The sequence below is a fragment of the Syngnathus acus genome, chromosome 6 (assembly GCF_901709675.1).
Source record: "Syngnathus acus chromosome 6, fSynAcu1.2, whole genome shotgun sequence".
Classification (NCBI taxonomy): domain Eukaryota; kingdom Metazoa; phylum Chordata; class Actinopteri; order Syngnathiformes; family Syngnathidae; genus Syngnathus; species Syngnathus acus.
Window position 1 is genome coordinate 15370722 of NC_051092.1, and position 26282 is coordinate 15397003.

Consider the following 26282-nt stretch of genomic DNA (forward strand, 5'->3'; position numbering starts at 1 on the left):
CTGAACACTAGTTTCTTTAAACTCAGTCTTAGCTTTACCTCCCTGCATCTTTGCATGACCGCTAACAGCTTTGTATCATGGTCCCGTGTGGCTATCTCATCTGTCCCCCCACACCCCACAATCAATATGTCATCTGCTATAGGTTCCACCCCATCTAGCCCTGCCAGTAGCTCATGCTGCTTTCGCTGGTAAATCTCTGGGGCCACAGACACTCCAAACGGCAGCTTTAACCACCGCTTCCTGCCCCACGGTGTCCAGAACGTGGTGGTGTAACTGCTCTCTTTGTCTAATCTGCACTGTAGAAAGGCATCTCTTGCATCTACTAGTGTAAAGATGCGGGCCCTGGGCAGCTTGTGCAACACATCTTCAAGTGTTGGCATAATGTAGTGGGACCTCTTTAGAGCCTGATTTAATGACTTGGGATCTATGCAAATTCTCAACTTTTCTGCCTGCCTGACAATCACCATGTTGCTAATCCACTCAGTAGGCTCAGACACTGACGTTAGGTGGCCATCTGCCTCATACCTATCTAACTGGGCCTTGACTGCCTCCCTGAAGGCCACCGGGAGGTTGCGTGGGGAAGCCTGCACTGGGGGTACATTAATATCTAGCTCAAAATGAACATCCCCTGGGAGTGACTCAACTGGATCGTTGAAAACATCTGCGTACGTCTGTACAAGGTGCTGTCTGGTTAATGGCCCTGAGCTGCTGTGTCCCACCATAAGAAGTTCTTCTGGGATGGTGAAGTGCACCAAGCCTAGCCGCTCACTCGTTTCGCCTGACAACAGAGGTCTCTGTCCACGTCTCACTATTTCGAACCGTAGCCTGTGTACTCTTCCCTTCACTACGCACTTTGTGCGGAATATGCCCGTGGATTGCATGGATTGGCCTGAATACAATACTAGCCTGGTCTGGCTAGGTAGTAGCTTTGCCCCAGGGTCAAGTCTCCTCATGTATTTTATGCTCATGACATCACATGTGGCCCCCGAAGCTATCTGGCACCTCTGAAACCCACCATTCACTTTTAAGTTAACAAACCATTTCTTCCCTTGCCCCTGAACTGCCCCTATGCTCTCCGCTGTGTAAATGTGTGCTTCCATGTCAGACCTGTCCATGTCCTCAGGTACTTCACCGTCTGCCGCGTGTAGCTGTCTTGTGGCTTGGCCCCTCTTCATGCAAACTTTGGCAAAATGATTTGCGGTCCCACAGCTCCTACAGTTTTTTCCAAAGGCTGGGCAAAAATCACGCCCACGCCTGTGCGTGTTGCCGCAGAATCTGCACATAGCGCTGTCATGTGTTAGGTGTCTGATTTCGAATTCTGTCCGGACGCTCCTGCCTGGGCGGGGGACGTGGCCGCGGGCCATCCACTGTGTGCACTGTCTCCGGAGGCCTGTCCTGCGTGATTGCTTGTATCCTCGTGTCTGTCATCTCTGCCGTTTTGCATATATCTATGGCCGATGCTAGTGTGAGATCTTTTTGTCTGAGCAGCCGGCGGCGCACACTTTCATCACTCACACCCAGCACCAGTCTGTCTCTGATCAAGTCCTCTTTGAGTTGTCCATACTCACATGAAGCAGCTTTCTCCCTCAGTTTCGTTACGAACACATCAATCGGCTCCCCTTCATCTTGCTTGCAGTTTCCAAAAACAAATCTCTCAAATATGACGTTTCTAGCTGGTTTGAAGTACTCCTCCAAAGCATCAAGAATAACTTTTACATCCTTCCCTTGGTCTGCCGTGAGACCCAAGTTATGCTTGTATATGTGACGACATTCATTACCCATTACTCTCCGTAGGGTTGCTGCTTGCACTGGTTGCGCTTTCTCTGATAACCCCGTTGCCAGCAAATAGTCTTCAAATTCCCCTCTGAAATTGTCCCAATTGCTTGCGAGGTTGCCGCTCATCTTCATCTCCTCCGGTGGCGATATATTCGTTGCCATGGTGGGTGGTGTCGCTAGCCTAGCAGGTCCCTAACTGCCGTTTCGCTCATCTTTGCTTTCTGTCCGACTGTCCCTCTTCACCTTCTTTCACTGGCCCCACAGTGAAGCACAGCGCCGTCCAGCCAAACTGTGGTCGGGTCCAGTCGCTTCTGACACCATGTTTGTGTGTATATACTATGTACTGATATGAATGAGACCCAGCACGACAGCTGTTGTTCAAGTCTGTCTCTGTATTCAACTCGCGCCCCTCCCGTCATGACGTCACACAACCCAGCATAACATCTCTAACAGTGGCATCTGACCGTGGCCTGCAGATGAAGTTTGGCGCATCCACTCTCACACAGTTTTGGGTGTGTGTGAGGCAGGAGCACCCTGAGCTGGGACAGAAAGCTTTGGAGCAGCTGCTGCCCTTTGCCTCCACATATTTATGTGAGACCTCCTTCTCTGCAATGACTGTGATCAAAACAAAGCAAAGAAACAGACTGAGCCTGGAGAAGAACTTGATCACAGCAGTTGGCTCCCTGCTACCAAGGATGACAAAGTGAGGTACAAGCCCATGTTTCTCACTAAAATGTCGTATGAGTGCAAAAGACTCATTCAAGCTTCAAGACTGTTCAATGCTTGTTCAATGCTTGTCAAATCAAAATCAAATGTTCAATGCAACAATTCAATTTTAAGAGAAAAACATTTTCTATTTTTTATTCCAAAAGAGGTAAAGTTCATTATTTTTTATGAGCAAATCTTTATTTATTATTAAGTTATCAATTTATTTTGTAAACAAGATATTATTTATTTATAATGAAGTTACCGTTTTTTTCCGTGTATAATACGCAAAATTTAACTTATTTATTGTCCTAAAATCTGGGGTGCGCATTATACATGGGTACAATTTTTTTTTAATTTTTATTTTATTTTTTTAAGAAAATCATGGTACTGGTACGAGTATTGATTTATGTATTGTTCTCTTCTTGTCATGTTGTGAAAGAATGTGGGTTGAATAAATACCGAAAGAACAATAGTGTGTTTGTACTGTGCTCTGGTCATTTCGTCAAAGAAGGGATAATAGTCCTCTTCTCTTCTTGACTGACAATGAATGTGATAGTTTAATACAATCAGCAAATAACAAAATGCGTATTACAGGTAATATTTTATTTCACAACACTTTGCCTTGTTCCTTTCGTCTCTGCTGTTCACTTCAAACACGCTCCATACGAACGCAATGCTCTCGTATCAGACGCTTGCTCGATCACCTGCTCGTTTGCTGTCACAATGTACCCTACACAAATCCGAAACATTTGTTGCGGCTCCGAGTCACGACGAGGGGCAAGTTTTGGTTTCCAAGGGTGTTTTTATTCCTCTTCAACGTCTCTCCCATACAGAGCCGCCTTTTTCACATGTCCGCACGTCACTTTCCTCTCTTTTCATCTGATCGCGGTAGTGCCTTTACGGGCAGTCGGAGAAATCAACGCCAACAAAAAAAAATACATCCAGCCTAGTTAAGACCATACCAAAGACTATAAAAATGGGACCCATTGCCTCCCTGCGTGTGTGACGAACATTGGGACTTAAAAAAAAAAAAAAGGAAAAACAAAAAAAAAGAAATTGGGTGCGTATTATACATGGGTACAGGCTTTTTTCCAGCATCAACATGCCATTGTTAGTGCGTATTATACATGGGGGCGCATTATACACGGAAAAAACTGTAATTTATTTTTGTGAACACAGTTTTAGCTATGTATATTTTTATTTCCTTGCAAGAGATTATTACAAGAAAGATTAATATAAATTAGCAGTGTTCTGCATACAGTATTTGAGTTTTGAAAGGGTTTATGCCTTCTTGGTGGTCACTGTTTACTGTTTATTGTTTTTGTTTCTATATGCAATGTTTGAAATATAAATGTGTCTGTCAGGTACATTGGTACAAGTTGTTTAACTTTAATAAATCAAACACTGATGGGACAATCCTGTACCTCTTTCTTTTCGACTAGAAAAGTGTTGCGCTGGTCAGGGGGTACTTGGCTGAAAAAATGTTTCAAAGGGGGTACATCACTGAAAAAAGTTTGAGAACCACTGACTTAACTGATACAAGCAGATGTCTCAGGAGCTCAGAGACTGAAAATGGGTGGAAAGAAGTGTTCGTAATTGTATCTTTTGTTTTTTGTGCAGCTATTTAAGTATGTTGGTTCCATTAGCAGTTCCATTAGAAAAAAGTTTGTTTGTTTGTTTGTTTGTTTGTTTGTTTGTTTGTTTGTTTGTTTGTTTGTTTGTTTGTTTGTTTGAGTGACATAAATTTCAACTCCAATTAAGTTGGCACACTGTGTAATGTAACATGTAAATTAAAACAGAATACAATGATTTGCAAATCCATACATTCATTTTCTGAACCACTTTGTCCCCACGGACAAATTGGGCAGTAGGCAGGGGACACCCTGAACTGGTTGCCAGCCAACTGCAGGGCACACATAGACATCCACACTGACAACCACACCTACAGGCAATTTGGAGGTCAATTGGCCTACCATGAATGTTTTTGGGATGTGGGAGGAAACCAGATTACTTGGAGGAAACCCACACAGACACAGGGAGAACATGCCAACGTCACACAGGACTGGTCCCAGGATCGAACCCACAATCTCTCCACTGTGAGGCAGACATGCGAACAAATGCGCCATTGTGCCGCACCTAAAAGACATTTAATAACCAAACTAATGTATATCTATTTATTTTTTATTCATTTACTTAGCAAATATTCTCATTTTTTAATTTGATGCCTGAAACACATTCCCAAAAAGTTTGGGTAGCAGCAACAAAGACCAGAAAAGTTGAGACTAAAGCCATTCTACCTTTCCCAAGAACCACAAGAGACAGTTTGGCCATTTTACGTATGTAAACGGGGAGAGCCATCACAACTTGTGAAACACATGGTATGTGTCTCAAAGCTACTCCAACTATTCCCCTCTTGCAGGAGCCTTTTTATTGAAAACAAGGTGGGGTTGAGGTTGAAGAGGTTCGGGTTAACCGCTGAAAACTGGTTTAGGCAGTGCAGAGGGTCTTAGCTCTCTGTCACGACTCGTCCCCGGTTATTCCATTGTGTGTACATTTTGTCATCGTTTCTGTTCGCGTGTCTGTGTGCTCGCCCCTCCCCTTCTGTGCGCCCATGATCAGTATAATCACCCTCACCTGCCTCTCGTTGATGTCTCGTATTTAAGTCCTGTCTGCGTGTCACTCCCTGTCGGATTATTTCATGTCTTTCTGTTCATGACTCTGTCTTTCTGTTCTGTTTCTGTTAGCCAGCCCTGTCTGTCGGTCAGTCCCGTTGTTGTTTTGTTAGGAAGTCATGTTAGTTTGTCCGTTGTCCCTTCATCCTCCCTTCCAACTCCCTTTTCCCTCAATAAACCCTGGTCCAAGCTACATTTGGTCGCCCTGGCTCCATTTCCATCCGTGACACTCTCTCGTTTCAAGGTTGTGTAAACTGATACTAGTCAAGGATGTTTGGTCAACAAGCCAAGCAAGGACGTTGGCACAGTACGAAGAAGTTTTAATAACTCAAGTTCTTAGCAAGGATTAACAGAGTTAATGATTCCAATCAGCATTTCAAAATAATCATAAGATCAAAATAAGTTGTCAACCCTATTAAAATAAATGAAAGATTCCACAGGTGAAAAGGTTGTTGTAGCTGGAAACTGGTGAGTGTCATGATTTTACATATAAAAAAAAAAAAAAAAGAGCATCCCCGAAAGGCTCAGTTGTTCTCAAGCCAGGGTGGGGCAAGATTTACCACTTTCAACTGCATGAGCAAATAGTCCAGAATTAGCTGAATCTGACAACGGCATTAGAAATGATACAAGGTAAGATGGATAAAGCTACCAAAAAACTGTTTCTCTTTTATTTATAAAGCTTTTCCCAAGTATTGGTGAATCGAATTTCAGACATTATAAACAGCAGTCTCCCAACAATTTAAACATGCAACTCCTGCTTAGAAAACCTGACCTTGATAAAAGTATGCTGTCTAATTTTGTACCCATTTCCAAGCTCCCTTTTCTCTCTAAAACTCTGTAAAAATTGGTGCCCACAGTTAAAATTGTTCTTGGATGAACATAATCTCATGGAGATTTTCCAATCAGGTTTCAAGATGGAATATTGCACAGAGTTAACGCTGTTATGAGTCTTCAGTGAAATGACACCAGAGACTATGTGTGCCTGGTTTTATTGGATTTAACTGCAGTGTTCGATACAATGGAAGACAGGTGAGCCACGCCTTCATCCATCAGCTGATAAAGACGCGTCACAACTACACCAGTGACACTCTGATGAAGGCGGAAGTACAAGCCGAAACATGTCAGGTAATGCAACCTAAAATACATTGTTTGAGATAAAAGAACCAGTGAAGTAATTGAAAAGTGAAAACAAAATGAACTTAATACAACTATAGTGGAAGACAATATTCTGACGTTGGCGCCAAACAGAACGACCCAGCCTTTTTGGAGCACTTCAATGGCGTATTGGAAAGCGCTCTCCATGGAGACTCCCTTGTTCTTCTGGGACATTTCAATGCTGATATGTGCAAGAACAGCGAGACCTGGATGGGTGTGATTGTTAGAAATAGTCACCCTGATCAGAAACCGAGGATTGTTTTGCTGCTGGACATTTGTGCTCATCATGGATTGTCCATAACAAACACCACGTTCAAACATAAGTGTCAATCCATACGTATGTGACCTTCGCGCAATGACACCTGAGGCCACAGTAAGGTGATCAACTCGGTGCCCCCATTATAGGATTTGCGGCCGCATGCTTTGCACACTTAAGAGTCAGGCAGAGCTCTCAACTGCCACCACCTGGTGATGTGCTGGCTCCAATGGTCAGGCTGACCTAACAAATTTTTAGGTTTTGCAGAGAACGTCGGGCAGAATTCTTAGAAATTGTCAGAAAGCGTTTCAACTTCCACTTCCGCCAGAACTTTACCCATGTCCCGGGGGAAGCCGGTACATTGAAACAGAGTGGACCATCTTCTGTGCCTCCATTGATGAGGCAGCCAAGCTGAGCTCTTGTCCTCAGTGGTTGGTGTCTGTTGTGGCGGTAAATCCCTCAGGTAATCCCTGAACCCGCTTAAGGGATGCCTTCAAGCAGACGAAAGAGTCCTATCGGGCCTTTTTGGCCTGTGGAAATTTGAGGCAGTTGATCGGTACCGGCTGTTAAAGCGGAAATACAGCTCAAACAGTCACTGAGTCAAAAACTCGAACATGGCAAGAGCCATCAAATATTGCTTCCGACCAGCTACGGGGAAATTCTCAGAATTGACAAGCAGTGCACCCATAAGGCTGTGTTTTGTGCAGATTCGGCACTGCCGACTTTGAGTTGAGACGATGTGAGTCGGTGGGGAGAATTCTAAAGATCTCAATTTCACTGACACGCTTTGTCCTTTGAGAAAGCAGGGTCTGGGAACTCTGAGGTGGCCTCTCTAATCTCTGGGGTTGAAAGCACAAGGATGGTTAAAAATCTTCGCAGCCACAAAGCTCTGTGGTTAGATAGGATCCACCCGGTGTACCTAACTTTAGGTCCTAAAGTAAGGCTATTCAATTACAAATTCAGTTGGCCAAATTTTCAAGTCAAGAAATGTACCGTAATTTCCGGACTATCAGCCGCACCTGATTATAAGATGCACCAGCAAAAAATCGAGGAATATTTGGGTTTTTTTTTTCATAAATAAGCCGCATGTGCACGCAAGTTATTTATAAAGAAAGACGGTACACAGAAAGCCTTTTTAAAGTTTTAATAACATACTTTCTAAACACTGCCTGTGACGCGGCAGTAATACCGCAGCAACACAGAAGTGTGCACGCGAGTTATTTACAAGGAAAGACGGTACACAGAAAGCCTGTTTAAAGTTTTAATAACATACCTTCTCATTTCTTTCCAAACACTGCCTGTGAGGCGACAGTAATACCGCAGCAACACAGAAGTAACACAGCACTAATAGGGCTGGATAAAAAAACATACCGGTAAAAGTCACTGAGACGCGGCGGTAACACCAGTAAAAGTAAAAAAAGAGCCAGTATAAGAGACGTCTTCATCCCCCTCCTATGCACTGAAACCATCGAAGTCTTCGAAACTAGCGAGCTACACGCATAGCTTCAGAGTAGACGTGATCGGGAAAGAAAGAAAAGGATGACGCAACAAGGCTCTAGTCCAGGGGTGGGCAAACCACGGCCCGCGGGCCACATCCGGCCCACGGGACCGTTTAATCCGGCCCGCCAACCCTGAATTAATTGTATTATTAAACTTTTTTTTTTGTCATTTTGCCTGCAATGACTGCGTTTCCCCAGTAGATGGGGAACCGCTCGCCTGCGCATTTACTACCGGAAGCCGTGTCAGAAAGCTCGGTGCACACTCACAAGTGCGTGTATGTACGTACTCAGTAGTACGGACATGGCGCACTCGCGCTCTATTTGTATCAGTCCCGAATTTAGAGCGTGGGCTGTGACGACAGCATTCTTGTAATTCGCTCGCTGAGCTTTCAGATACAGTTTTACGCTAAAGCCACCCACAAACCTTCCCCTGGAATCCTTCCATTAAAATGAGTGGCCCGAAGAAAAGAAGTGAGTGCCGAATGTTAAAAGAGTGGCCAATTTGGCTCGACGTACGCGACGTGACGTTCAGCCACATCAACCCGTCACAGATCGAGGTAAACGGATCTCTCCTAAGAATTGCCACAACAAATTTTACTCCAGACTATGATGCACTAGCAAAAAAGGGAGACCAACAACACTGTTCCCACTGAAAATGAAGGGGAGGCTCTCAAGTTTGTTGTAAAAAAATGCATTTTGAATATGATTTGTACACATAGCAGGTATTGAAACTAGCGACCATTCTCATTTTCAAACAATGCAGGATGCTCAAGGACATTGATGCACCACCTGCTTGCGACTAATCTTAACCTGTAAAGTTCTTAAGGCTTACTTTAAGGAAGTGTTTCCCGTTTCCTCACCTCTGTTACCAGGTGTTTGTGAGTTAAAACTCTGCTCTGATGTTCAGATACCCCTCACCGTGTTGCCGTTTTGATTACTTTATTTGGATGTATGCTTTCACCGATTCTTCAAGATGATATATTTGGTCAGAATGTTTGCTGTTTGATGTGATCTCATAAGATAAACATCTTTCATTAATCTGACCTGCAGGCACTGAAGTGATGGAGACTGTTATTCATAATAACAGTGTCGTATTTTATGAGAATCACTGATAGCAGTTTTTTAGTGAATTATTTTTATTTTTTTTAATGCTGTTAATAAATGCATTTGTTTTCAAAAAACTTGTTTGGAATATCCATGCTTTACTACCTACTAAAGGCCAAAATCTTTTATGCAATGACCTTTACAGGTCGCTTATATTACTTCACACAAACACTACATCCATCTGCTCCTGGTTCGGCCCTCCGGTACAAATTTAGAACCCAGTTCGGCCCGCGAGTCAAAAAGTTTGCCCACCCCTGCTCTAGTCCCTACAATAAGAGCCAAATCGACTGCCTTTAACTTAAAAGTGGAATCATATGTATTTTTTTTGCCCCCCATAATGAGGGTTTGTGTATAAAAGCTTCCTTTCTTCAGTAATGTCCATCTTGATCTTGTTCTGTCTCTTCTTATTGTGAATTATACGGCACTATTTGGATGGACATGTGATCAACACACCACTCTTCTTCCCAGTGACCATGTCACATATCCCTCCGCCCAGTAAAGCAAGACGCTTTACAGGAACAAAAAGGGTAGGGACGTATGGGGGGGGGGTGACAATAGGATATAGTTAATAACAGGTCATCGGTCAGCAGTGCGAAGGAGATGGATGGAGGAGAAGGAGGGGCGGGAGCGGAGGTTGTTGAGGTTGGCAGTACGGGAGGTGGGGGTGACGGGGGGTTGGTAGTCCAAAAAGAGGAGATGGGTGAGCCATCGGGGAAGTGCCGGTCCAGATGTAGCGGCGACGGCAAAGGATCCCAGCCTCGTGTGGAAGCAGCAGTGGACCAGGTGGTGATGCCGGTCGACCTCGACTGCACCCGCTCGAACGGCAGGCCCCAACGCACCACGGCGGCACACAGCAGAGCCACGGTTGGCGAGCCCGCAGGGAGTGGAGCCCGTCGCCCGAGAACGCCGGATGGAAGGCCAGAGAGCCGGGCCAGAGCTGCCGTCGAGTCCACAGCAGGCGGCCACAGGCTCAGAGTCGGGAGGCAGGAGGGTCCGGTGGTGGTTTTGGCCAGTTGGCTGTTGGCTAGCTGGCTAACGTAGCTGGTAGTCCGAGGGAGAGTAAACAGATAGGTGAGAGAGGAGCTGCGGGAATGCAAGGTGGACGGAAGACAACACGAGAAAAATAAAAGAAGAGACGGGTGCACTGAAAACGGGAAAACGAAAAACAAGTAACGGACACGGTCCGGGACAGAAGCGGCAGTCAACAGATCTGACGCCAGCGTTGCTCTAACCCGGAAGACAACAGACAGTGGGGGAGGAGGGTAAGGTCTATTCAAGGGTGCTGAGGAGGAGGGTCTCAGATTCAGGAGAAGCAGGATGGTTTTCGTCCAGGCCATAGAACAATGGACCAGCTCTACACCCTCGACAGGGCCCTCAAGGGTGTATGGCCGTTTGCCCAACCAGTCAACATGTGTTGGACTTGGAGAAGGCATTCGTCCGTGTACCCTGACGGATCTTGCCAGGGGTTCCTAATCGGATGCCCTAATACGGTCTGTTCCATTCCTGTACCACCTGTGGCATAGTTTGATCCGCATTGGTGGCAGTAAGTCAGATTTGTTTCCAGTGAGGGTTGGCTGTTCTTTGTCACAAATTATGTTCACAACATTTCTGGACCGAATTTCTAGGTGAAGATGAGGCGTTGAGGGTGTCTGGGTTGTGGTATCAGTATTACACATCAGATTTTAACAGATGATATGGTACCATTGACTTCTTCAAGCCGCAATCTTCAATTTTCAATGGAATGGTTCGCAACAGAGTGTTAAGCAGTTGGGATGAAAATAAGCACCTCCAAATCTGAAACCACGCTGCTCAGTCGGAAATGGGTGGAATGCCCTCTGCGGGTCAGGGATGAGATCCTGTCCCATATGGAGGAGTTCAAATATCTTGAGGTTATTTTGTGAGTGGAAGATGGCGCAGCAGATCTGCAGTAATGCGAACCCTGTATCGGTCCGAGGTGATGAAGAAGGAGCTGAGCCAGAAGGCGAATATCTTGATTTACAGGTCAATCTAAATGACCAAAAGAAGTGTGCTAAGAGATTTAATATCAATTTAATATCAATAGGCACTACCAGATGAAATATGCAAACTTTGACAAGGTGGCTAGAACAAAGATTGTGAAAAATCAAAGCTACTGGAAGCTGAATGTAGGCTCCCACACGTTTTCGCCTCACCAATTATGGCCCTCTTTGCAATATGTTTGCACTAGAACAATGCCGGGACAAAACCTTTCTGTGGTCTCTTGTTCCTTGAGTGTTTATGCATGAATAATTTGTCTCAGTGTGAAGTGAGGACTGCAGACTTTGTTGAGTGTTGTGACAGTTAACATTTTATGTTTTATGTATACACACTCTCCACTGTTGAAATTGTTGAATGTAGATAACTTAACACATTGGAACATACCACATTGGAACATAACGCTCATAGCCACCCATGCCATCCTCAGAATAAAAGCGAATCTGTACCTTTAAGGCGCATACTATGACTACATGGTTGTCACGTTTTGCCAGATGTCCCGCTGATATGTACAATGAGTCTATTAAGAAAATCCAAAACTTTTGAAATGTTACCTCAGCAGTTCCATTGTGTACTGTTTCAGTGAATTAAAAATATCAATGTTAAAATTTTTATTTAAGCTTATTTCAAAGAAAACATGGTTTATAATACTTTGGAAGAACCTAAGTTTTACCTGATCCAGCAAAAACTTGGATGACGTTGAGGTATGCTTCAGCCCTCCCGGCATGTTGAATGTTGTTTTTGAGTAGGTTTAAAGTCAGTAGAACAGCTCCAGCCTCCTCAGCTTTTTTACCTATATGACAGTCTGAAAAATACACATATGATGTAATGGATATAAAAGTAGGCAGTTTTTGTGTTGCAAAAACTGCTGAACCTTTACATCACAAATGCGAATACATTTGGAGATTTTTTTGTTTATTGTAGCCCAGTTTTGAAGGACTCATTGGAGAGCCGTTTGCGCAAATTGGGATTCGCGCGTGATATTCACCTGTCGTCGTGAATCCATATTTCAAGTGAGTGGTCTGGAATTGTCTGTGAAATGCACCTTTCTTTTTTTTCTTTGGCATAGGCTTTTGTCTTGAATTCTAACTGGGTCTTATTTTTTCATTGCAAAGAACTTTCCAAATACATCTGTTTACTAATTTTGCTAGCTTGTAAATTAAATATTAGTGTCACACGTCAGTAATAGACAAAAGTAACAGAGAATCTGCTCACTTTTCAAAATAAAATATCTTTCATCCTCGCCTAATATAGTGTAAGCCAGGGGTGTCAAACTCATTTTTTTCGCGGGCCGCATTGTAGTCATAGCTTCTTTCGGAGGGCCATTATGACTGTCAACCCAAATAAATGTATGAGCACCTCATATTATATACAGTAAAAGCTACAAAACACACTGACAAATAACTCGTTTTTAAATCAGACGAGTAAAAACTGGTCAAATATTTGAAAAAAAAAAAGTAATGACACGAATTTGATGCACAATTTGTCTTCGCGGGCCACATATAATGATGTGGCGGGCCGTATCTGGCCCCCGGGCCTTGAGTTTGACACCTGTGGTGTAAGCCTAATAAATAAGTCACACGACCAAAAACACTTGACATGAGTCAAGCGTCAGTTTTCAAAAACTGTAACAGAGAATATCCTCACTTTTCAAACTAAAATATCTTTCACCCTCGCCTAGTAAATAAGCCGGAAGTGCTGTTGTTCTTTTCTTTTCTTTCAGTTTTTCTCTTTCATATGAGTGGCCCGCCATGCCCAGTCCAAGGTGGCCCACGGCCCGTGTTTGGGGATCAATGGTGTTTGTCCAATCTTCATTGCAAGTGCTCACCCAACGTGTTAGAGTTTCTAGTTTGGAATATCAAACAAGCCCCCGACTGTAAATTAAAGATTAAAAAGATTAAAGTCCCAATGATCGTCACACACACACCTGGGTGTGGTGAAATTTGTCCTCTGCATTTAACCCATCCCCGTGTGATTTTAATCCATCCCCTGGGGGAGAGGGGAGCAGTGAGCAGCTGCGGTGCCGCGCTCGGGAATCAGTTGGTGATCTGGTACCACCACTGAGCTGGTAAATTACTCCCATTTAGTGGCAAGTATAATTTACCTTTTTAATTATTGTTTTTTTGGGGAAATTTACTTTGACTGCTACCCAAATGTAGTTAAAAAATATGGTAGAAATTATTTTGGGGTAAAGTTTCTGCTTGACCCCTACAAGTGCCATACACCATCATTGAGCTACAAACGACTATGTTTGCATGCAGTCAATAACCTTTATGAAATTTGAATATCGGCAGTATGAGTGAGTCGTCACCTTACTGTGGTGGAGGGGTTTGCGTGTCCCAATGATCCTAGGAGCCATGTTGTCTGGGGCTTCATGCCCCTGGTAGGGTCACCCATGGCAAAAGGGTCCTAGGTGAGGGGCCAGACAAAGCAGGGCTCAAAAAGCCTCTTATGAAGAAAAACATATATGGACTCAGATTTTCTTCCGCATATCCGGGGTCGGGTCGCAGGGGCAGCAGCTTTAGGAGGGAAGCCCAGACTTCCTTCTCCCCAGCCACTTCGTCCAGCTCATCCTGGGGGATCCCAAGGCGTTTCCCAGGCCAGCCGAGAAACATAGTCTCTCCAGCGTGTCCTGGGTCGTCCCCCGGGTCTCCTGCCAGTGGGACATGTCCGGAACACCTCCTTGGGGAGGCATCCAGAAGGCATCCTGATGAGATGCCCGAGCCACCTCATCTGGCTCCTCTCAACGGCAGGCAGACCAGAAACACACTGAACCGAGAGGTCAGGAAAGCCAGGAGGTGTTACGGGGAGAACCTGAAGAGACACCTCTCTGCCAATCCTGATCCCTCAACAGTGTGGAAAGGTCTGCAGAGCATCACGGGCTACAAGAAACGAACCCCCCGTCCTGTGGAGAGCCCAAGGCTTGCTAACCAGCTAAATAAGTTCTACTGCAGGTTTGATCGGTCCTCCCACACAACGGGACTTCCTGCAGCACAATCTACATACTCACCTCTCCCCACAACTGCTCTGTCCACACCTCTATCATCGTTGTCACCCACTCTCTCTCTTGCAGAGGCCGCGCCCGCACTCCAGGTCCGCGAGGAGGAAGTGCGCCGGATGTTCCGGAGACAAAAGACCAGGAAGGCACCGGGCCCAGACGGCGTGTCACCTTCCTGCTTGAAAGTCTGCGCTGAACAGCTGGCGCCCACCTTTGCACGGATCTTCAACCGTTCTCTGGAGCTGTGTGAGGTGCCCTCGTGCTTCAAGAGCTCCACCATCGTTCCAGTGGCCAAGAAGCCCGCCATCACAGGTTTGAATGACTATAGACCCGTCGCACTGACATCTGTGGTCATGAAATCTTTCGAGAGGTTAGTGCTGAACCACCTGAAGGAGGTCACGGGCCCCCTGCTTGACCCCCTCCAGTTTGCCTACCGGGCAAACAGGTCAGTGGATGATGCGGTCAACATGGGACTGCACTACATCCTGCACCACCTGGACACCCCAGGAACGTACGCCAGGATCCTGTTCGTGGACCTCAGCTCGGCGTTCAACACCATCGCTCCTGACATCCTCCAACAGAAGCTCATCCAGCTTGCGGTGCCTGCCCCCACCTGTCAGTGGATCACCAGCTTCCTGACCAACAGGAGACAGCGTGTGAGGCTGGGGGGCATCACATCTGACACCCGGACCACCAATACTGGAGCCCCTCAGGGGTGCGTCCTCTCCCCACTGCTCTTCTCGCTCTACACCAATGATTTCTCCTCAGATGACTCTCCTGTGAAGCTCCTGAAGTATGCAGACGACACCACTCTCATCGGACTGATCCAGGACGGTGATGAGACTGCATACAGACAGGAGGTGGAGCGGCTGGTCCACTGGTGCAACCAAAACCATCTGGAGCTGAACCCGCTCAAGACCGTGGAGATGACAGTGGATTTCAGGCGAGACCCTTCACCACTTTTACCCCTCACTATCCGCAGTAATACTATTCTCTCCACAGACACCTTCAAGTTCCTGGGAACCACAATCTCTCGGGACCTGAAATGGACCGGCCACATAGACTCTGTCCGGAAGAAGGCCCAGCAGAGGCTGTACTTCCTGAGACAGCTCAAGAAGTTCAACCTGCCGCGAGAGCTTCTGAAGACCTTCTACACTGCCATCATCCAGTCTGTCCTCTGCACCTCCATCACTGTCTGGTTTGGATCAGCCTCCAAACAGGACAAGCACAGACTGCAACGGACAATCAGGACTGCAGAAAAGATCATTGGAATCAACCTCCCATCTATCCAAGACTTGTACCTGTCCAGGACCAGGAAACGTGCAAGGAACATCTCTACAGACCCTTCTCACCCAGGTTGCAGTCTGTTTGAACTACTCCCCTCCGGATGGCGTTATAGAGCTCGGTACGCCAAAACCAGCAGACACCGAGACAGCTTCTTCCCCCAGGCTGTTGCTCTGATGAACTCACACCACTCATAGAGTCTCAGAGGCATTACTGTGCAATAACATCCTGCTCTTCACACCTTTTTGAATTTGTCTACACTGTTTTTGCCATTATTCACATGTCCTGAGTGTTGTTAGTCACCTATATGTTGAACAGAGGGTGTGTTTTACCGAAGTCAAATTCCTTGTTTGGCACGCTCAAACATGGCGAATAAAAACTCTTGAATCTTGAATCAACGTAGAAGAGCAGCAGCTCGACTCCGAGTCCCTCCCGGATGACCGAGCTTCTCACCCTATCTCTAAGGAAGAGCCCGGACACCCTGCGGAGGAAACTCATTTCGGCCGCTTGTATCCGGGATCTTGTCCTTTCGGTCACGACCCATAGCTCTTGACCATAAGTGAGGGCAGGAACGTAGATCGACCAATAAATTGAGAGCTTCGCCTTTTGGCTCAGCTCTCTCTTCACCACTAGGGACCGGTACAGAGTCCGCATTACAGCAGACGCTGCACCGATCCACCTGTCGATCTCACGCTCCATCCTGCCCTCGCTCGTGAACAAGACCCCAAGATACTTGAACTCCTCCACTTGGGGCAGGATGTCATCCCCGATCCGGAGAGGGCATTCCACCCTTTTCCGACTGTGGACCATGGTCTCTGATTTGGAGGTGCTAACTTTCATCCCGACTGCTTCATACTCGGCTGCGAACCGCTCTAATGAGAGCTGGAGATCACCGCTTGAAGAAGTCAACAGCACCACATCGTCTGGAAAGAGCAGAGATGCAATGTTGAGGTCACCAAACTGGACACCTTCAACGCCTTGGCTGCGCCTAGGAATTCTGTCCATAAAAGTTCTGAACAGAATCGGTTCGGGGGTTGCTGCCATGACAGGCACCGACCACCTTACGGCCACAGCTCCGGTCGGTTCTCTCCACAATGAAGGCACGGAACATGGTCAACTCGGACTCAATGTCCCCCGCCTCCTCCGGGGCATGGGAAAAGCTCTACCGGAGGTGGGAGTTGAAGCTCTTTCTGACAGACGTTCCCAGCAGACCCTCACAGTACGTTTGGGTTTGCCAGGTCAGACCGGCATCTTGCTCCGATGGTGCCAAGTGCACACAGGGACACCCTTATGCTTGAACATGGTGTTCATTATGGACAATCCATGTCGAGCACAGAAGTCCAGTAATGGAACACCGCTCGGGTTCAGATCGGTGGGAGCGTTCCGCCCAATCGCTCCCTTCCAGGTCTCACTGTCATTGCCCACATGAGCATTGAAGTCATCCAGCAGAACGATGGAGTCCTCAGAAGGAGCGTTCTCCAGCACCTTTTCCAAGGACTACAAAAAGGGTGGGTACTCTGAGCTGCCGTTTGTTGCATAGACACAAATAACAGTCAGGACGTCCCCCCACCCGAAGGCGGAGGGATGCTACCCTCTCGTTCACTGGGGTGGACCGCAATATAATATGTATATATATACGTATATATATATATATATATATATACGTATATATATATATATATATATATATATATATATAACCCCAATGACCAGCTCAGTAGCCTAGTAGTAGAGTGTCCGCCCTGAGACTGGAAGGTTGTGGGTTCAAACCCCGGCCGGGTCATACCAAAGACTATAAAAATGGGACCCATTGCCTCCCTGCTTGGCACTCAGCATTAAGGGTTGGAATTGGGGGGTTAGATCACCAAATGATTCCCGAGCGCGGCACCGCTGCTACTCACTGCTCCCCTCTCCCCCAGGGGATGGATCAAAATCACATGTGGATGGGTTAAATGCAGAGGACAAATTTCACCACACCCAGATGTGTGTGTGACGACGATCATTGGGACTTTTAACTTTAATATGAAGGCGCCCAGCTGGGGGGCAATAAGTATAGCCACACCTGCTCGACGCCTCTCACCGTGGGCAACTCCAGAGTGGAAGAGAGTCCAGACCCTCCAAGAGGACTTGTTCCAGAACCCAAGCTATGTGGAGGCAAGTCCGACTATGTCTAGTCGGAACTTTTATGCCTCGCACGCCAGCTTGGGCTCCTTTCCTGCCAGGGAGGTGACATTCCCAAGAGCCAGCTTTTGTACCCGGGGATCGGACCGCCAAGGTCTCCGCCTTTGGACGCCGCCCAGCTCTCTTTGCACCCGACCCCTTTGGCCCCTCCCACAGGTGGTGGGCCCATGGGAAGGGGGACCCACGTTGCATTTTAGGGCTGTGCCTGGCCGGGCCCCATGGGTGAAGGCCTGGCCACCAGACTCTTGCCTTCGAGCCCCAACTCCAGGCCTGGCTCCAGAGGGGGGCCCTGGTGACCCGCGTCTAGGCAAGGGGAAACCGAGTCCATTTGTATTACTCATCATAAGGGGTTTTGTGAGCCGTGCTTTGTCTGGCCCATCACCTAGGACCCTTTTAAAGCCCCAGACAACTTGGCTCCAAGGATCATTATGACACGCAAACCCCTCCACCACGATAAGGTGATGACTCACGGGGGTTAATATTTTTAATAACATTTTATTTAAAATAAATTAAATTACTATGATGAAAAGACGTTAGGGCGCGATTCCACCTTAGGCCCTCCCTGTGTGGAGTTTGTATCAGAGATGGGGACTCGAGTCACTGTGACTTGGACTCGAGTCGACTCGAGTCGCTGTTTTGATGACTTGTGACTTGACTTGACAAAAATAAAAAAACTTGAGACTCGACTTGGACTTGGAAGTTAAAGACTCGTGACTTGACTTGACTTGTGACACAATGACTTGAATGACTTCCGTGTTATTTAGTTTATGTTTTCAGTTTGAATATAAAATTAATAATACATTTAAAAAAGTAATATCGATAACACAGTAGGAGCGCAGGCTGAGAATGGCGTTGTCATGACTGGATCGCTACCCTGTCTATCAATCAGTCGTGCCCTCTCTACCTACCTAACGTGTTTATTGGAGAATCACGCCCCTTTATATCAGACATGCACAAACATGTCAGCGGGAGCGGTACCTTCGGCTATCGTAATTACCTTTGTGACGGCAAAAGACGGACAGCACAGTGCAAGATATGCAACAGAAACATTTCAGACAGCCAGACGACTTTGTCCGTTTGAAGTTTATAGAGCTCTGGTGTCTCCAGATGTTACAGATGAAACATAAAATGTTTCTAATGCTCTTTAATGTGTTTATTCTTTCAGATTTTTTTCAGATTATTTTTTCATATTTGCAACTCAAATGTGTCAGACACTGTCGGCAGACGTTCATTTGTTTAGATTGAGCTGTCAATCATTGTATGAGGTAATTTCTTTTTTGTTGGATTCCATGGTGTATTTTACTGAATATCAGTAATTACAGTGCAAATCCAAATTATTGTCATATTTTTTAAACAGGTTAGACACATTGGACAATGATGGTTACTTAAAGTTACTTATATCTTGTCTTTTCACGTTACTAAAATCAGATTCTGCGGGTAAAATTGCAATAATGTGACTTGTCTTGGACTTGACTTGACCTATTTAAGGACTTGACTTGGACTTGACTTGACCTATTTAAGGACTTGACTTGACTTGCCCAAGAAAAAAATGACTTGGGACTTACTTGAGACTTGAAGGTTAAGACTTGAGACTCACTTGAGACTTGCACATGTGTGATTTGGTCCCATCTCTGGTTTGTATGTTCTCTCTGTGTCCGCGTGGGTTTTCTCCAGGCACTCCGGTTTCCTCCCACATCCCAAAAACATGCTTGGTAGGCCAATTGAGCACTCCAAATTGCCCCTAGGTGTGAGTGCGAGTGCGGATGGTTGTTCGTCTCTGTGTGCCCTGTGATCGGCTGGCAACCAGTTCAGGGTGTCCCCCGCCTACTGCCCAATGACGGCTGGGATAGGCTCCAGCACGCCCGCGACCCCCGTGGGGACAGAGCGGTACAGAAAATGGATGGATGGATGGAAAAGAGGTTAATATTTTATTTAAAATAAATTAAATGACTGATAAAACGTGTTTTTTATTGAGACTTCCTGGCCATCCCTGTAAGAGGCCCTCACTAGTTCTTGTCACGACTCGCCCCCGGTCAGTCCATTATGTGTAGGTTGTCATTAGTTCTGTCAGTGTCTGTGTGCTCGCCCCTCCCTTCCTGTGTTTACTATCAATCTATGTACGAATCACAGTCACCTGCCTCTCGTTACCTGTCGCGTATATAAGTCCTGTCTGCGTGTCACACCCCTGTCGGATTGTTCTCGTCTCTTGTTTCATGCCTTCTTGTTTCTAGTCTCCAGTCTGTTCTGTTCTAGTTTTTTCTGTTCAGTTATTCACGTCCCTAGTCGAGCATCTATAGTTTGTCTTTTGAGTTCTTCAATAAACACTGGTCCGAGCTGCATTTGGTCGCCCTGCTCCATTCCTTCTATGACAGTTCTCTGTTTCGTTCAAAAGAACTTCTTTCTCTAAGTCAACTCTGTAGCTTTTATCCATAGATTGTTGTTGATCGAGACTGTTTGTCTTTAAGTGTCATAGAAAAGACATATCTGTTGAAGTAGTTGCATATAGTAAGTTATATCCCATATTTATTCAATATTATTATTGTGTGAAACTTAGCAAGAAAGTCTCGTTGCATTGTTCCACAGGAAAATGGCACTCAACACACTTCGAGATATCTAATCACAGCCAAGGCCAACCGGCTACCAACCGGCTGCCAACCGGCTACCAACCGGCTGCCAACCGGCTGCCAACCGGCTGCCAACCGGCTGCCAACCGACTGAGGAGGAACAGGACAGACTCTGCAACCTAACTGCTGGGGTCACGGAACGGCCAAGGCCCTGTCGGCTCGCACCACACTACATTCGCTAGCTAGGAAGCGTTGCTACAGCCACTAACTCCCTATCATGTAGCAACGCCTTTGTAACCAGGGCAACCTAAAAAAATTAAAAAAGGAGACAGCAAAGTAAGAGCTCAGAACTGATGGAGAATGTAACCGAAACCCTCTCTGTTAGTTCTCCTCGCGAGTAAAACGAATACTGGTTGTCTTCTCTTTGTTTCAGTATGTGAATTAATGCCTGATGGTACTTAGACCTGACAAATGTCTCCAAAGCAAATGTTCAGTTTTTGATTGATTGATTGATTGATTGATTGATTGATCTTCATTTCGAACATATTTAAAACATGAAAATAGGAAAAAAAAATAACACTTTAAAGTGCCATATCTAAATCCATGAAACAAACAAACTGAAAAACAACAACAACAAAGAATGCTCGAAAAGGAGTAGGAGGAAGCATGGCTTTTTAGATTCCTACCTCTTTCTCACTTACCGTTTTTTTCCGTGTATAATACGCAAAATTTAACTAATTTATTGTCCTAAAATCTGGGGTGCGCATTATACATGGGTACACATTTTTTTAATTTTTTTTTTTTTTTTAAGAAAATCATGGTACTGGTACGAGTATTGATTTATGTATTGTTCTCTTCTTGTCATGTTGTGAAAGAATGTGGGTTGAATAAATACCGAAAGAACAATAGTGTGTTTGTACTGTGCTCTGGTCATTTCGTCAAAGAAGGGATAATAGTCCTCTTCTCTTCTTGACTGACAATGAATGTGATAGTTTAATACAATCAGCAAATAACAAAATGCGTATTACAGGTAATATTTTATTTCACAACACTTTGCCTTGTTCCTTTCGTCTCTGCTGTTCACTTCAAACACGCTCCATACGAACGCAAAGCTCTCGTATCAGACGCTTGCTCGATCACCTGCTCGTTTGCTGTCACAATGTACCCTACACAAATCCGAAACATTTGTTGCGGCTCCGAGTCACGACGAGGGGCAAGTTTTGGTTTCCAAGGGTGTTTTTATTCCTCTTCAACGTCTCTCCCATACAGAGCCGCCTTTTTCACATGTCCGCACGTCACTTTCCTCTCTTTTCATCTGATCGCGGTGGTGCCTTTAAGGGCAGTCGGAGAAATCAACGCCAACAAAAAAAAATACATCCAGCCTAGTTAAGACCATACCAAAGACTATAAAAATGGGACCCATTGCCTCCCTGCGTGTGTGACGATCATTGGGACTTAAAAAAAAATAAAAATAAATAAATAAAAAATTGGGTGCGTATTATACATGGGTACAGGCTTTTTTCCAGCATCAACATGCCATTTTTAGGGTGCGTATTATACATGGGGGCGTATTATACACGGAAATAAACGGTAATCCATTAAACTAATAATTCAACATATAAATCAATAAAACAGAACACAAGTAGACACACTTTCAGACTTATTTTTCTGTTTCCTTTTTGCCTGTGTGTAGTCAGTTTGGCTATTTGTCTTTCTCATACATGTTAAGAAACCAGTTTTTATACACTTTTCTGAACAGTTTTATGTTTGCACTATTTTTGTGCTCATTTTTTAGACCAGGGGTGGGCAAACTTTTTGGCTTGTGGGCCAAATTGGGTTCTAAATTTTGACTGGGGGGCCGAAACAGGAGAAGATGGATGTAGTGTTTGTGTGAAGTAACATAAACGACATGTAAAGGTTATTGCATAAAAGGTTTGGGCCTTTAGTAGGTAGTAAAGTATTAATATTCAAAAAACGCTTTCTTAAAACAAATGCATTTATTAACAGCATTAAAAAAAATAGTTCACCAAAAAACTACTATCAGTGATTCTCATTAAATACGACACTGTTATTATGAATGACAGTTTCCATCACTTCAGCGCGTGCAGGTCAGATTTATGAAAGATGTTTATCTTATGAGGCGAAATCACATAAAACGGCAAACATTCTGACCAAATACATAATCTTGAAGAATCTGTGAAAGAACACATCCAAATAAAGTAATAAAGAAACCAAAACGGCAACACGGTGATGGATATCTGAAAATCAGAGCAGAGCTTTAACGCACAAACACCTGGTGACAGAGGTGATGAAACGGGAAACACTTCCTTAAAGTCGGCCTTTAGAACTTTAAAAGTTAAGATTAGTCGCAAACAGGTGGTGCATCATGTCCTTGAGCATCCTGCATTCAGTGGCGTAGCCAAGCCGGGGCGAGCCGGGGCGGCGCCCCGGTTAGGACTCCCTGCGCCCCGGTTGAAAAAAATCGAGCTTTTTCGATTCTTCATTTTCATGCCGTTTTTTTTCTTTCGGTCTTGCGCGAATGTGCTTGCGCTATTCTATGTGCGCGATGTTATCCATTCACCGTTTGCCTCCCGGACTCGGATGTTGTTTTAGCGATCAGCGAACGGCGTGGGTGATGTTCGATTTTTTTTCCTGTGGGCGCGCGCCCCTACTGGAAAAATTCCTGGCTACGTCACTGCCTGCATTGTTTGAAAATGAGAATGGTCGCTAGCTTCAATCCCTGCTATTTGTACAAATTATTTTCAAAATGCTTTTTTTTTTTTTTTACAACAAACTTGAGAAACTTCCCTTCATTTTCAGTGGGAACAGTGTTGTTGGTCTCCCTTTTTATGCGAGTGCATCATAGTCTGGAGTAAAATTTGTTGTGGTAATTCTTAGGATAGAGCCAAGGTGTTGGTCCGTTAACCTAAATCTGTGACGGGGTTTTGTTGACGTTGATGTGGCTGAACGTCTTGCTCACACACGTAGGTCAAGCCAAATTGCCCACTCTTTTTTTAAACACTCGGCACTCAGTGTCCACCTTTCTTTTCCTTGGGCCACTCATTTTAATGCAAGGATTCCAGGCGACAGTTTGTGGGTGGCTTTAGCGTAAAACTGTATCTGAAAGCTCAGCGCGCAAATTACGAGGATGCTGACGTCACAGCCCACACTCAAAATTCGGCATTGATAGAAATAGAGCGCAGAGTCGCCGGGTCCGTACTATCGAGTACGTACACGCACTTGTGAGTGTGTACCAAGCTTTCTGACACGGCTTCCGAGAGTAAATGCGCGGGCGGGCGTTCCACCATCTACTGGGAAAGTAAACATCAAAGCCTAGTTATTTGGTGCATACTGGTACGTGAGCCTAATGATTTAAGTTTCCCGCTAGCACAGGCCCCCAAGGAACTTTGACACTATCAATGTTCAAAAAGTCATGCTATGCTGCGCAGTCAAAATGGTAATTATTCACACATTCATTCAAAATATTATTCACACACAAAAAAATTGTCACTCCACAAAATCATCATTATTATCACCATTGATGTACGTATATGTACTGTATTTTGAATGCTTCCTGGTAAGGTAATAACAGAACAGTATTTTAAAGGGTACAGTAATATTTTAAGATATTTTTAAGGTAGCCGTGTTTGGTTCATGTATATTTGTTGTCTGAATTATTATTCACTGTTAGGGGGGCATTAATTCGGTCAGGCTTTGAATACATTCTCTGCGAATCAAGGCGGTGGTGGGAGGATTCACTCATTTTTTATATGAATGTTGTTACCTTTTTGTCCTACTTTGGCTACGAGGTATAGTATAGGCAGCAGAATGGTGTAGTCGGGGCTGGACCTGCTGCCATTCTTGATCAGTGCACTGAGCAAGGCTTCACTTCCACCTTTACTGATCATGTAGTGAATACGATGATCAGTACCTGAAACAAAGTGTGATGGTTATGGAAATTACTATTACATATATAAGAATAAAACAACAATGACCCTTACTTGCAATACCAGCCATTGGTATTTGTGCCTATTTTTACCTTGCACACTACAAGTCATCTTTTTCTACCTGTCTTATGTTGCTTCATATACTTCCGAGCAATTTATAGGTAATATAGAATACCACATTCTAGGGTTCCCTCCACCCATTTCCGATGCTGCTTTCCCCCATAGGTGAGCTTGAGCCTACTGTTCAGCTGTCTTTGGGCAAGAGGCAGTGTACCGGAGAAAACCCAGGCAAGCACAGGAAGAACTTGCAAACTTCACATAGAAAGGTCGGAGCCAAGATGATACTTTATTTAGCATAGTTTGTAGCTTGTTGTAAAATAGGGTTATTTAGGTCGTAGTTTAGCCAGACCACGCCCAAACCTTTCCCAACTTGCAAGCATGTGGTCATACAAGCAATGGCCCATTTGAGCGCCACTCCCAAGTATTAGGGAACTGCGGAGCAAGAGTCTGGTAAAGAGGGTGAGTATCACTTTAAAGACATCATCTTACCGGGGTGGTCCATTTTTTTCACTAACAATCTCAATGCAAGTATTTTTGTCATCAGGAAAATTATATTTGCATTTTAAATTTTAGCAATTTTTATTAGTTAAGTTGACCCAGTGAATTTCCCAAATAATTTAACTTGAGAAATTAAAATTCTACGAGCAATTGAAGTTTTTAGTGAAAGGTGAGGGGTTTGATTGAGGTGGGGGGGGAGATATTAGATATTAATTATAGCTAGCGTAGGGCAGAATGCTCACTTGTTCAGCCATTATAATTGCATGGAGTGCAAGCTATTTAACACATACAAGTACGTTTGTTCAATACTTAATAAAAGATGACATACCAACGTGTGGAATGACCAATAGTAAAGATTCATGAACAAATACGAAATTGACCAAATTTAGACAAAGTTTTCTGCCCAGCGCCAGCGATATACAGAGGTTTGATGGCCATATACATGACTATGGGGCGGCATGGCTCAGTGGTAGAGTAGTTGTCGCTCAACTCGGAGGTTGTGGGTTCAAACTTGTATGACCATGTCAAAGTGTTCTGAGCATGAGATGACTCCTTAGTTGCTCCTGATGATGTGTCATCAGCAGGTGAATGAGGAGTCAGTGTGGACCTTTTTGAGTGCCTTGTAGGTGCTATACAAGTGAAAGACCATTACCGTTCAGCAGGAAATGTGATGCAATTGGTTGAATGTGTTCATTCATTCTATTTATTTCAATGCTCACCTGCAGACAGGAGTTCATCCAGGATATTGAGAACATTTAGGGTGCTCTCGTCATCCTCTGCATTCTGGAGAGGTAAACAAAAGCACCATTCTGATCACCAAATATTATGTCTAAAATACTGCTTATGTTGACAAACATTTGCACCAGAGTCAAACAGTGCAGCGTTGGATAAGGCTCTGTGAGGCTTTTATTAAAACATAAGCAACAGCACATCAAGCATTACCAAGTTACATGATGTGAATAGAATGTATTTGATAAGGACATAACAAAAACAATGAACAAACCAGATGCATTACTTTAAGTGTTTTAGCACGAGTAAATATCCTCAACAGTTGTCTACGGGATGCTTATTAGAAAGTAAAAAAAATGAAATAAAATACAAGGAGCTCAATATTGTCCACACATTTATAAAGTTATCAAAGATTAAAGTTTTTTTTTTAATGATTTGCCAGCGATGCAACTGTATTGCTTTCTTGTCCACTGCCTTGATTGTCTCCGTATAAGGTGAAATGAAACGTTTTATTGTGACGTTGTGACATGATGTGATGCAGTCAGGCAAATATGAAAGCATCATTGCACGGGTGTATATGAATGTGGCATTAACTGACAAGGTCTGATGAAGTAGAAACACTTCAGGTTTGTTTTAACCTATTTACATAGTACAGTCAAACCTCGGGTTTCGAACGTCCCGGTTCTCGAACAAACCGGAATTCGAACAAAAAATTGGAGATTTTTTTGCTTCGGAACAAAATTCGGAGGTCGAACCTCGCGAGATGAGCCGGGAGGACCCGAGAAAACCCGACCGCGCGGCCCGGATGCCGACTGACTCCGTTGTTATTGTATTTTCG

General features: G+C 44.7%; 1 protein-coding gene across 9 annotated transcripts in view; it reads right to left on the bottom strand.

Moving 5' to 3' along the window:
- The window catches only part of LOC119123986 (cytosolic carboxypeptidase 4), a 96776-nt gene that overhangs the window by 65554 nt on the left and 4940 nt on the right, over positions 1-26282 (bottom strand). For 7 of the 9 annotated variants that reach the window (XM_037253497.1, XM_037253502.1, XM_037253504.1 and 4 more), the window contains 3 exons: positions 25435-25498; positions 23995-24141; positions 11857-11988 (listed from right to left, as the gene is read on the bottom strand). In XM_037253497.1, coding sequence (XP_037109392.1) covers positions 11857-11988; positions 23995-24141; positions 25435-25498 — 343 coding nt within the window. Of the gene's footprint in view, positions 1-11856; positions 11989-23994; positions 24142-25434; positions 25499-26282 lie in introns of those variants that run through there. The other 2 variants (XM_037253505.1, XM_037253507.1) reach the window with 1 other exon arrangement.